The 13,679-nt window shown below is 40.8% G+C and overlaps 1 protein-coding gene across 5 annotated transcripts in view; it reads right to left on the bottom strand.

Annotated features, from left to right (window-relative positions):
- Nucleotides 1–13,679, bottom strand: part of NEDD4 (NEDD4 E3 ubiquitin protein ligase) — a 125,362-nt gene that overhangs the window by 42,297 nt on the left and 69,386 nt on the right. For all 5 annotated transcript variants that reach the window (XM_007056375.4, XM_027818800.3, XM_043523440.1 and 2 more), the window contains one exon: nt 1,108–1,158. In XM_007056375.4, the coding sequence (XP_007056437.1) occupies nt 1,108–1,158 (51 nt within the window). The remainder of the gene's footprint in view (nt 1–1,107; nt 1,159–13,679) is intronic.

The following is a 13,679-nucleotide window of genomic DNA, read 5'->3' as shown; positions in this document are numbered from 1 at the left end:
ATCCAGCACCCCCCACACATACCCAGCCCCCCCATACCTTGACTCTTGCACCCCCCCAGCACCAAATGGGAGCTCCTGCACCTGCCCCCCACATTCCTGCCTGCACCCCATGCACCAAATGGGAGCTGCCCATGTAAGCACTCCACACCCAAACCTCCTGTCCCAACCCTGAGCCCCCTCCCTTATTGTAGCTCCTGGCCAGACCCTACACCCCAACCTGCTCCTTCACCCCCAGCCCTGTGCTCAGTGCACTCCCACCCTCAGCTCAGTGCAGAAAGAGAAAGAGAAAGAGAAAGGGCTAGAACCAGGGAGAAGGTAGGTACCCGCTCTATGTGGGCAGGGCCGGGATCCCAGACCAGCAGTGGGCTGAGCAGGGCCGGCAGTTGGGACCCTGGCTGGCAGGAGCCGGCGGACAGAACCCCAGACTGGCAGCGGGCTGAGTGGCAGCGGACTGAGCCGCTCAGCCCACTGTCGGTCTGGGATCGTGGCTGCCAGCCCCACAGCCTGCTGCCGGTCTGGGGTTCTGGCTGCCAGCCCCTTGCCAGCCGGCGTCCCGTCTGCAGGCCCCGCTCAGCCTACTGCCAGCCTAGGTGAACAGAACCCCAGGCTGGCAGCGGTCTGAGCGGGCCGGCAGCATAAGATCAACATTTTAATTTAATTTTAAATGAAGCTTCTTGAACATTTTGAAAACGTTGTTTACTTTACATACGACAATAGTTTAGTTATATAATATATAGACTTATAGAGAGAGACCTTCTAAAAACATTAAAATGTATTAATGGCACGCGAAACCTTAAATTAAAGTGAATAAATGAAGACTCAGCACACCACTTCTGAAAGGCTGCTAACCCCTGCTTTAGGGTGTGAACATCAAACCTTAGTTTCTTCAGGAATAAAGAGTAAGAGAACTCATATTTATTAGTAGAAGCCCCTACCTAAGCATAACATTGTTTAGGTTGCATTATTTTAGTTCTGAGATAGATCTGTGCCAAAAGATTAGAAAAGGCAGAATTTAATAAAGTATATTGATACTATACATTTGTCCCAATGAATAATACATAATTGTGTATGCCAACAGGATTGCTTTAGGTCATCTTAAATACAAACCGGTAATTGATGAAGAGGAACATCCACTTGACCTAGGAAGTCATCTCTTGTCTGGGGAAAAAAAAAAAAAGGAAAAGTTTTAAATCGTGAAAAACGTTATGAAGCGATAAACCCATAAGATATTGTCTGTAGCTCATGGAAAGCCCTAATACTGCAATGAATTCTAAGAATTTGAAGTTATCCTATGTAATGTAGATTGTATAAAACTCAGATATAAATGTTTACTACCCTCTCTTCCAATACCCTCCCTCAAGCCTGACATCTTTTATCATACCTAATGGAAGTACTGATTTAAAGGACTCTTGGAAGTCAAGCCAGTTCCCTGCTCACCCCCTCAATCAGTAAAAACGGATGGGCTCTTAGTATACACAACACCACTTGAAACAATTATAGATGGGGCCGATAGCACAGCCTATTAAGGTTGCCTGATACTGCCAATTACAAGACGCTGTTTTCAGTTCCTTATAACTGGCAAATTTTAACCACATGGGCTGAAAGCTTATATGCCAGGTGTCTGCCACAGGCATAAATTGATTGGTTTTTGCTGAAATTTTCCATTCAGCTATTTCTGAGAATGAGGTTAGGGGAAAATATGTTTTACCCATGTTAAGTTCTGGTGACCTTTTCTTTGGACAACTTTGGAGCAAGGATTTGCAATTTGACACTAAGCCCATCCACTTGCAGAGATGTGCCTTTTGCCATCCCATGAAAATCCACCCAAATCTGACCTCTGGGGGGAAAAAAAAATCAGTTTGCATAAGCTCAGAGACTTTAGTTTTTAGCAGCGAACATCAATTCATTCCTCAATGAGCATGTTCCATCTCTTTACAGGTCCTAGTGCTGACCAGACAGCTCCTACAACATCCCCACACATAAAATGAGCATACTCCTTCCAGCCCAGGAATAAAACCAGAGTTTCCCTTGTAATGTCTGCTTTGGGCTTAGTACTGGAACTGAGATCAGGGAGCCTGTCTTTCCTGTGCTCTTACTGACACACATCACCTTCCCAGTGGCACTTAAGTTCTGTGGAGGAGGAAACTGATGCAAATGCAGAAGGGACAAAAGCCAGCCCACGGAGGAAGAAAAAGGAGTAGAGTGGGAGCCTGCTGAGACAAAGATTGGATTTTGGGGAAGGAGGGGGAAATACCAGGAAAAGAAATTGGGACTGTCTGGGCAATGAGACTGAACTAGAAACCTAGAATGCCTACAGCCTCATTTTTCAGAGTGCTCAACATTATATGGGTCTTGGCATCTTCAAGGAACAGCTCCCATTGACTTCAGTTGGACCTGAGAGTGCCCAACACTTCTGCAAATCAAAACCCACGGTACGGTGACCAGATGTCCCAATTTTATAGGGACAGTCCCAACATTCAGGGCTTTGTCTTATACAGGCGAGGCGCCCATTATCCCCCACTTCGTCCCCATTTTTCACACTTGCTATCTGGTCACCCTACACCAGGGTCTCAGGCTGGGCACCCAGAAGATGAGGACCACACAGTTAATGAGCACCTGTGAAGGGTTTGGTTCAAGTGATTTGCCCAGCATCACACAGGAACTCTGACAGAGGCAGAGATAGAATCCAGTTCCCTAGGGTGGCATTCAACAGCCTTAACCATTAGACAATGCTTTCTTTTCGTACTTTCTTTACACTGGGTCTACTTTTATTCTTAATGGAATGTTAGTCATGTACCCTCCCACTGACGGAGCAAGTATCTATTGAACTCAAATATCCAATGAGCATGCTTCAATAACCTACCCATGCTCAGCTATGAGAGCATGCTGAATGATGCATGCTGGTTACTGAAGCAGAGCTAGTCACCACTGCACATAAACTATTTACGCTAGCCGTAAACCTCCCTCTCAAAATGGGAAGGTCAGGGCGGCTGTAACCCCCAGACACCTGTTCATGACATTCTCCTCACTGGGTGGAGAACTCACAACTTAAGCAATACATTTCATCTAGAACAAAGAGAAACAAAAACAAGTTTACACAATTAGTCCTCAGCACAGTTACTGAAGGATATGAAATGAACACTGTCCCATTCAACTAGTATAATTATTTTCATATGAATGAACTAACAACGAAAATTAATATGGTGCTTGCTTTTTGGTATTAATGCCTTTCCTGGAAATATAAATTGAATATTTTCAAAATCATCAAATCATAAGCAAAAGTGTCACCATCATTAAGTAATTCAAATTCAGTTTTTAAGTTTGGAAAAAGTTCTGGCCTACACCACAAACTCCTGTTTAAGATACTTCCAAATACAATGCAACCAGCCTTAGTGCCTTTACTAAAACCCACTGAAGTCACTAGCAGTCCTTTGATTTCTATAGGCTTTGGATCAGGCCATTAGGTTCTCATTCTTTGATCTACAGAGCACCTAAAATATATTTTAATGTGATTAGAAGATTCTCTAACAGAATGCTTTAGTGTTCAGAGCCTCTGTATGCAACCCAGTACTTATGCCATGAAAAAAAAAAGTTACTCTTGCTGGGAAGAAATTTTCAAGAGAACACACTTAAGTTTTCCAATATTTTGTTCCCTAATCTATTTGATTTTCCAAGAAGCTGGAGAAACTGCATCCATCTCATTAACGTTTACTGTAGCAAGCAGTAGTATTTAGAGTTTTTAGACTATTGTCTTGCAGGTCTGCAATATTAAAAGCAGATCGGTGTTCGCTTTGAACTCAGCCTCCTCTTAACCTCGGAGTTTCCTTATTACTGTGGTTTACTATTTTAGCTCCCATTATAGAGGGGCTTTCAAATATTAGACTGTGTGACAACTCTCAGTGTTCTAGGTGGAGTAGAAGTGTACCTCTCAAACTCCTGCTCACTTGCAGTTTTAACTCTTGTAGCTACTTTACTCTTTAGAGATCTGCACCAAAACTGAAAATTTCTCAGACTGGGGCAAAAACTAATCAGACAGCAGGGATAAAAACCAGCAGAACTTTTCAGCATTGCAGAAAGTGAAGAAGAAACATCTGCAGCCCCAGTGGAGTGACGGTGTATTGCAGAGATAGCTGCTCAATTTAAAGCAGTCCTGGACACCCTTTTGGAAAAACTATAAGCTAGAATTTAACCAACGCCCCACAGTTTAAGGAGCAAAAAAAAAAGCTTTAATAGATTCAATATGCCCACCACTTCAATTAACGGGAGAGAACTCTCAAAAGGGAGGCCTGCAAGCAAGACAAAGAGGAGAATCTATATGCCTGACATTTGCAAAAGTGTAGTTATAGCCATGTCGGTCTCAGGATAGTAGAGACACAAGGTGGGTGAGGTAATCTCTTTTACTGGACCAATTTCTTTGGTGAGAGAGACAAGCTCTTCAAAGAAGAGCTCTGTGTGGCTCGAAAGCTTGTCTCTCTCACCAACAGAAATTGGTCCAATAAAAGATATTACCTCACCCAACTTGTATCTCTAATTTCCAAAGCGAATAAAGGACTACTACACGCATATTTATCACATACATGTTAGTATGTTGCTTTACAGTGAGTCTTTTAAAAAGGGCACAAACCCATTTCTGACCTCTAACAAAGCAACTTGGAAAAAGCTGCAAAATTGGCTCAAATCAACTCACCACAGGGCTAACCATTAGTATTAGAACTGTATCAGGTATGTTCCATACTTGTAAAGCAGCTCACGGCCTAGTCATGAAACAAACTTTAAAGAGAAAGGAAGCAAATGCAACACAAAAACAGTATGAGTGCTGTGTGCTGAAACTCCATAGCTTGTAGAAATCTGCCTTTAGCATTATGAGAAATGCTACCTAAGTTAAGTTGATTCTGGTTAAACCAATCAGAAATGCAATTTACCTGAAGTTACTGAAGAGCCTAAGGAGAGATGGATGTTCCACTAGAATAAAATTCAACTGAACAGACACTTAAGTGTATGAAAGGAAGTAAAGGCTTCTGGCCTAAATTGGGTTACTGTAGATCTCTAAAGCATGTTCAGAGATCCACCTCTTAATGAAGCAAGATTCTACTTGTATCATAGCTTGGTAAATACCCACTGAGCCCTTTATACTGTGAAGAGAAACTACATTTTAGGCAACTTTCTGGACTATAAGCAAGAAATTACTATTTACCATCAAGCTTGAACCCAGAATGTCTAATTCAGACCATTTTACAGATTCAGGCAGCTTGTTCAGATTTCAGCTTTATAGACTTAAGGCCAGATTTTTAAAGGTATGTAGGAGTCGAAAGGTGCAGACTAGTGCCTAAGTGTGAAATCAATAGGAGTTAGGTGTATAGGCATTTTTAAAAATCCCATTAGGCACCTAAATAACTTTCAAAATCTGGCCCTTAGCCCAACTGCTATAAAAGAGTTTCATTCGGAGAGACATGGAACACAAGACTGCAGGTGAAATTGCCACAAACGTAAGAGGCCTGCTCAATTTAAGAGGATAACGTGAAATATAAATAGGGTTCCCCTTCCTGATATCAAATAGAATCCAGAATGGTGACTTAAAGTAGAATATTGGGATGTAGAGGCTACAAATTCACAATGAAATTTGAAATTATGAATGACCTTTTTTCCTGTTGATGACGTTAATAGCAACACACTATTTAATAAGGCATTAAAAGCAAGGAATTAGCATGAAGGAAGGATGAATGAAGGAAGCTATGCATTATTTATTTCAGAAGTTGGAAAAATCAGAGTCTATCTTAAGCCATCTGTTTAGTAGAGAGGAGAAGAGAAGCTTAAACACTTGGGGTCTGTCTAGAGCTGAAAGTTAAGTAAGGACATTGTGTGTGTGTGCGCTCACACGCGCGCACACACACACACGCTATTTCATTCAAAAACTTGTATGCTTTCTTGATGATGCCAAAAAAGTAAGTTCAATGAAAGGTTTCTTATCTAGTTTTAGAATCAGATTTGGAAATCTGATACTGAAACTTTTAGAGAAGAGAACAAAAGGAACAGTTTCCTGAATTTCATGCTAGATTTTCATACAAATGCAGCCATCCAATTTTTAAATTGAAGAATTAGTTTGTAGTGGAATGGAAGGTTTGCTATTAAAAGGGAGACCAACTTGAAAACTAAATTTTTTGTTTCAAAGAGATCAAGTTAGTAATTGTTTCAGGTATTACGTCTATCCCACACCAATATGGTTTTATGATCTCTCCCCCCGTTTTTAGATTTTGCTTTCCCTTCCAGCTATGTGACTTACATCCAGGGAAAAATGTAAAATGGACATACTGAATGCTGTCAAATGCAAATAAACTAAGAAACAAAATAAAAATTCTAATTTCAGTCATACTAGTAATAGTAACCATAACAGACTACAGTGTTACTTACACAATAGTTAATGTTTTCAGACAGAAGTATCAGTTTAAAGCCACACCAACTTAAAATTGACAAGTACTAATGAAGATGAGAAACAGATCTTAGGAACTAGTCACATATATATAGGCTGGTACAAATTTACCCACTACTCTCACACTTCAATGTTGACTTGCAATCTCTGCTTCTGCCAATCAAGACTGTCACACTACTTGACACATTTAGCAGTTTTGCAGTGTGAACCAGTCTATATTTAAAGCCAGGCTGCAAGAAGGGGGCGGGGAGAAAAAGCATTATACTCTGTTCATTCATCTACCAGCAACACCATTCCACATGGCAGAATCTCTGAGGAGTCATTTTCATCCAATTGTGATTGCTCTGAGGCATATTCACTGGCAAAGTACCAGACTTCTAGATATATTATTGGACAGGTTAAGTCTTACAGTGTGTAGAATCAGTCTAAACTTTAACCTTTGTAGGCTTTTCACTTTCATACAAATTATTAAAAACAGATTTTAAACATTTAATATTAAATTTGAAGCAAAACCTATCAAATTAGAGGATTCCTTTTAGCAAGTCATGTAACACAATTAACTTTTTGAAACCAAGATGTGAATTCTGCTCATTTTTACATAATGGGTATATGTCTACACACAAGGACAGTGCTATTTTTAAATAAGCTATGCCAGCAGATGGCAAGCCCCTTAACATTAGCATAGGCACAGTTTTAGCATCTTTACAATCATGTCAGCTAGTCAATGTGGCAACACAACAGTGTGCTTACTTTACAAGCCATCAATGATCAAGTGTCACACAGAATCAGCCTATTTATAGTACAAAGTCTGGTGACTGACAGTAAGTAATAATTTTGTACAGTTTACTCTTGATTGCCAATTCTGTCCTTCCAAAGAAAGTAAGACTTTAAACAGACACTGAACAGTTAGGATAAATCTAAGGTCCATTGAAAACAATACAGGAAGAAAAAACTGATTACGCAATGATTATTCCCTGTATCATTGCAGCACACCATGTGTTGTTTTATGTTCTCTTATAGTTTGGGTTTTGACAGCGTTTGTTAGTGCTAGAGGCCTTACAAAGGCAACAAAATATTTTATATAGGTCATGTAACTAAAGACACCACCAGCTGCAGGCACTAAGCCAAACAACATCTAGAAGGCATTACGATTTTTTTTTTAAAAAAAGGAATGAATTAACTTGCTCTCCAACACTGGCTACTCTGCTCCTTTCTCTCTCTCTTACCACCAGTGCTCATAATATCAGCTTAATAGAACTCCCCCACTTACCCTCTTCCTTCACTTTTTGTCTCCCATTGCCACTCTTTCTCTCTCCATGTTGTGTGTCATGGCTACACCTCTCTTCACGCCCTCATAAAACATCTCTGCCTCTAAAACCTACTGGTACCTCTTCAAACAATTGCTCCCTCCCTTATCAATAATCCTAACACCTTCCTTCTTCAGATCTGTTTGTCAATTTTGTTTTTAGATTTGGGAGCTGTTGACAGAGGAAACATTTAATTTTGCTGAATGCAGTAAGTTAGCTTATGATACTACTCATCAGTATTACAAAAATTTTGGTAAACAGAATTTATGACTAGTTCTTGGGGCCCAGCTTAAAAGGATAATGTATTACAAACTGGGAGACCCGTGATTTCAAAAGCCTCAAATTACTGAATGTGTATCTCTCATTATCAGTTATTAGAGCAAAGCATTTCCTAGTTCACAAATTTGTATGGGAGAAAGTGCTGCAACAGCTTTCCTCTCTGAAGCTTCCTTGCATTCCCAACTGGAAGCAACACTGCTACTTTTTACATCGTAACACCCACGAGCTACTGGAAAAAATATAGCTATCACTTTTGCCTACAAATTGATTTTTTAAAAAAAGGGGTTAAATGCTTATCTCAAACATGAGAAGTTTTAATATTTGTCAAGTTCTTGGCAATCCTCAAATGAAACATGCCTTTTCAAAAAAACGTGGGACCAACCTCCCTTCCCCCTCCCCCCCCAAAAAAAAAAAAAACAAAAAACCCCAACTCTACTTGACACTTTAAAAAACAGAACTCTCTCATTGCTAGTGTCTTTCTTCAGCATGGCTTATTGCTATCCACTTCATTCTGGTACTCACTCTCCTGCTATTTTAGGCATGCCAACCTTGATAATCAACCTTTTAGCAGTGCTTTCTTCCAGCCAGAGATTAAAATTCTTTACTGATACTAGTAGTTTGGAGGTCAAGAGGAGTCCATACTAATACATGGATCAGGTAGCAGGGGTGTTCTTTAGCAGCACATCTTCTTATAAACAAGTCTGACTGCCACTGGCTTCAGAGAATAAATGCCAAAATAGCCCTGAAATCCAGAAATCACATATGCTAACATAATACACTGGCAGTAGATTTTAAACTGTTTGTTTAGATATCAGTATCATGAGAGCTTGGACCCACTTCTTTCAGAAGAGGCAGGGAAAGCAGACGCTTGAATGCAAGAACTAATTTCTTGACAAGTAGAGAAACTCAAAGTTTCTGCTTGCCAACCCAAAAGCGTATAAATAAGTGGTTCTCAAACTTTTGTACTGGTGACTCCTTTCACATAGAAAGCCTCTGAGTGCGACCCCTTCTTATAAATTAAAAACACTTTTTATATATTTAACACCATTATAAATGCTAGAGGCAAAGCAGAGTTTCGGGTGGAGGCTGACAGCTTGCAACCCCCCATATAAGAACCTTGTGACCCCCTGTGGGGTTCCTGACCCCCAGTTTAAGAGCCCCCGGTATAAATCAACATAAAATACATCCATTTTTAAGATTTTACCAATACCAGAGTTAAAAGTACATGAGGACGCAAGACAGCTGCTCAACATTCTCAGACAACCCTTAAAGGACTCTAATACAATGACAAAGTGAGTCTTAATGAGAAAAGCTGTTGGAAGAAAATAAGCTAATCATCCTGAAACCCGACAATTAAACATGTAAAGTATATTCATTCTCATCTGTTTGATTACTTGAAGTTCATAAGTCTGAAGTCCAAGTTAACAGTGAGGCTTCTGGACATGTCTTCATTTACCATCATGAAGTGCATAAAATCTGTTTTTAAACTTAATTGGGGTTGGTTTGTCTAGCTGAACATCCTAAGATTGTCCTCAAAGTGCTCCAGTATATCACATCATTAAAAAAAACAAAAACGAAGAAACACCCAACACCCGCACTCTGGTTAATTACTACATTGTTCATAGTAACTTTCTAAGAAGCTCTTGTACAAGACCAAAGTGTTCAAGTAAGGGATTTTCTCAACCAGCTTTCGTTATTAAAATAAACATTTCTGTGCTTGTACCACAAAAAGCAGAAACTCAACATGCTTAGTTTTTCCTGCATAAATATTTGACCAGTTGCACATTAAACTAGTCTTCATACACAAGTCTATGGCTGTATGGGAGATGTAAAAGCGTATAGTTTTTATTGGAGGAACATAAGGTATCAACTGAAAACAGAAAAAAAGCCAAAACAAAAACAAACATGGATCTGGACTATTGCCACTTAAGAAAATAAGAGCTCAATGGATCCCTTTTAAACCAACATTCTTTTTACTAAAACACCCAGACATCAATGTTCCTTGTAAGTCTGACGAGAATGAACAACTTTTCATGAGCCACCAAAGTGGCCCCAGATAGTTTCCATTTCATACTACAAAGAATTATTTGGTTGATTTATACTTTAAATCAAGAAAGTTCTGCTATTGCAATTTGTTTAATAAAATGATAATATACATCATGAGATAATGAGATAATATACATTATGAGAAATGGTAGTGGTAAATTAGGATAGCAAAAATTTGATTTATACAAATTTCAAAAAGGTTTTTACATAATTCACAAAACAATTCTCATGAAAATATAAAAGCCAAAACTGAATGACAACAATACTCTAAAAATATTAATTCCATATGTACCATAAAGTTTTTATTCAGTAATATGTTTAATATCTAATAGGAAGGATTTCAAGTCAATTTTACCTATACTGTCGCATGTACTTGAAAAGTATTTACTTTGGTTGGTTCTTCATAGATAGCAATACCAAGCCTAAAAACAATCCTTTAATGTGAGACATGAAAGGAATCTTGAACACTTGCTCTGTTAGGTAATATACAGTGCCTGTCAGTATTTATTAAAACTAGAAAGAAACGTTACAAATATCTATTTCCAAACTACTGGATTCTAGAAATTGTATTTACTGTATCTTGCCACACAGGCCCATTGAGGGCTTGTCTACATGGATATTTAATAGGCTGCAAGCCAGGATGTAAATGTATAGAGCAATAGCCTGCCATGCACTAACTGGACAAATGCACCCTGCTACTATGCACCAAGTTCTATAGCATTCTCTGATATACTGCTATTTAGTATGTCAAAGTGCACTATAGAACTTCAAATGCATGGTAACAGGGCTTATACTTTGACTTAGTGTGCAGCAGACTACTGCGTTGTAGATTCACACCCTGGCTTGCCATGCACTAAGATCTTGTCTACAAGCAAGGGTTAGTTCACACTGAGTTGACACACATTAGTTGATATGCAATGTGTAAGCCATATTAATAGCATGCACATGGGATGGCTGTCCCCTCTTTCAATTTGCATCATTCTGTACATGTCAGGGGTTTGTCACATAGTGAGCGTGTGGCATTCTTGGAGGGTATCCCATGGTCCTTTGCTTCACAGCTGAGCTTGATGCATTCTGGAATTTCTCTCACTGCACGTTGTGGGTTGAATAGCAGAGGCCAGGTAGAAGCCGGTGGTATTCTGGGACATGGGCTCAAATTAAAAAAAAAAAAAAAAAACCCAAAACCCTGATTGCGCTCTCCATCCCGTGCATCCTCTCTTTCTGGGTAAGCTAGCGCCATTTTAAAAATTGCTGTGTGTCAGCCTGGACCCAACAGTACTCTGCACTGCTATGCCGACAACTGAGAATACAGTCTGGGCTTCATTTGAGCTCTTGGAGGCAGGTGACTTCTGTTTTGGACTTTGTCTGCTGTACCACCGACATGGCAGCAGCAGTGGAGGAAGAAGCACAAGGATGACTCCAAACAACTGCTGTAACACAAGTTTTCCTGCTGTAGCTTCACATCATACAGTGCCATTTCTGGACCCAAGAAACAAGCATCAATTGATGGGAAAGGGTCGTTCTGCAGACCTGCGATGATCAGCAGTGGTGAGAGAATTTCAGGATTGCAAAGACAATCTTCTGTGAGATGTGCTGAACTAGCCCCAGAGCTGCAGCTATAATGTACCACATGTGGTGCCCCGTATCCACGGACAAGAGGTTCACCATTACTATCTGAAAGCAGGCCTGAATGTTACCAGTATAGCCAACCAATTTGGCATAGGGAGGTTGACTTTTTGGGCCTCTGTCATGCAGGCATGTAATACCTTGCATAAGGAACTGTTGCACTGGGTTATAAAGCTTTGTAATGCTCAGAAGACAGATGGCTTGTCCATGTGGGGTTTCTCAAGTTATACCAGGGAAACTGATGGTACCCGTGTGCCTATCATTCCCCCCGCCCCCCCCCCCCCCCCCCCCCCCCCCCCCCCCCCACACACTAGAACTTGGAGTAAGCAGTATTTCTCCATGATGCTCCAAGGCCTGGTTGACCACAGTGACAGGTTCACACACAAATGCAGGGTGGACTAGAAAGGTCCACAATGCTAGGATCTTTCAGAACTCAGTTTTGTTTACAGTAATGAATAAAGGAAACGTTGCCTTTAGAATCACTATAGACATTAATTGTGTGGAGACTGCTCCACTTATCCCAGAGACCTAGCTTATCCTCTGTTTTCCTGACTAATCAAGCCATTCATAGGCCACTTGAACAGAAGAAAGGAACTAGAACTATCACCTCAGTAGTTGCAGAATGACAGTGGAGCATGCTTTTGGCCATCTGAAAGGAAGGAGGTGCTGTTTAGTAGGTTGGGAGCTGCAGAAAGAAAACTTGCCTAAGTTAATAATTGCATGTTTTATTTTGCGTATTTGTGGGAGTAAGCAAGAAAGTCTTTAACACTGCATGGGAAGCTGAAGTGAAGAGATTAGTTCAACTATTTGGGCAGTTAGCAGGATGTTCACTAAAACAGTGGTTCTCAACTGGGGTCCAGGGCCCCTGGGGGCCGTGAGCAGGCTTCGGGGGTCCTCCAAGCATGGCCAGCATTAGACTCGCTGGGGCCAAGGGCAGAAAGTCAAAGCCACAACGAATGGGGCTGAAGCCTGGGGCCCTGAGCCCTGCCACCTGGAGCTGAAGCCAAAGCCTGACCAATGTAGCTTCATGGGGGCCCCAGTGGCACAAGGCCCCAGGCAACTGCCCTGCTTGCTACCCCCTAATGCTGGCCCTGGCTTTTATATGCAGAAAACCAGTTCTAGCACAGGAGGACCGTGGAGTTTTTATAGCATGTTGGGGGGGCCTCAAAAAGAAAAAGGTTGAGAACCCCTGCACTAGAAGATGGAAACAGTCAAGGCAATACTGTCAGGGTTGCTACTACTCTCACTCTGAGGCTCAGGCATGAATAGGTGCAGTTGTACATCAGCTGTTATCCCGGGGAAGGAGGGAGTTGGAAGAAATGGACTGTGAGCATTGCAATTTCTTTTATGGGTTGTTTTTCCATGTACCACGCCCTGCAGATTCTCTATGAATGAATTTTAAATGTTTTTGTTATTAAACAATTATATAAAAACTAAACAAACTTTTAAATTAAAATAACAATGAAATACAGCTTTACAGTACTGTGAAGTGCAGCACACAATGTGGGGCTCCAATTCACAGGTCAATATATGTCTTGCCTCTGTTCCTTGTTCTGTCGCCTTCTGGTACTGAGCGTCAGGGCTCAAAGTTATCAGGGATATTAGATGGCTCGGAGGAGCTGGGCTCCCAGGTGCAATTATTCTTGCTGGCTTGAGCTTGGGTTGGGGAGGGAATGACATCTGGGAACACAGCAGCAGTGGTACAGCGGGAAACACATGATGATGTTCCCAATACTGTACATTGTACAGGGACTGCGGAACGTGGCAAGCTCCTGGTTGAAGACACTGGATTGTCTATATAAAATCTGCGTACAGATGTGGTCCCCTCATCTCAAAAAAGATATACTGGCATGAGAAAAGGTTCAGAAAAGAGCAACTAAAATGATTAGGGGTTTGGAACGGGTCCCATATGAGGAGAGATTAAAGAGGCTAGGACTTTTCAGCTTGGAAAAGAGGAGACTACGGGGGGATATGATAGAGGTATATAAAATCAT

The sequence above is a fragment of the Chelonia mydas genome, chromosome 10, assembly GCF_015237465.2.
Source record: "Chelonia mydas isolate rCheMyd1 chromosome 10, rCheMyd1.pri.v2, whole genome shotgun sequence".
In the NCBI taxonomy this organism is placed as follows: Eukaryota; Metazoa; Chordata; order Testudines; family Cheloniidae; genus Chelonia; species Chelonia mydas.
Note: the sequence above shows the minus strand (reverse complement) of the source record. Positions and strands in the feature narration are given on the sequence as shown.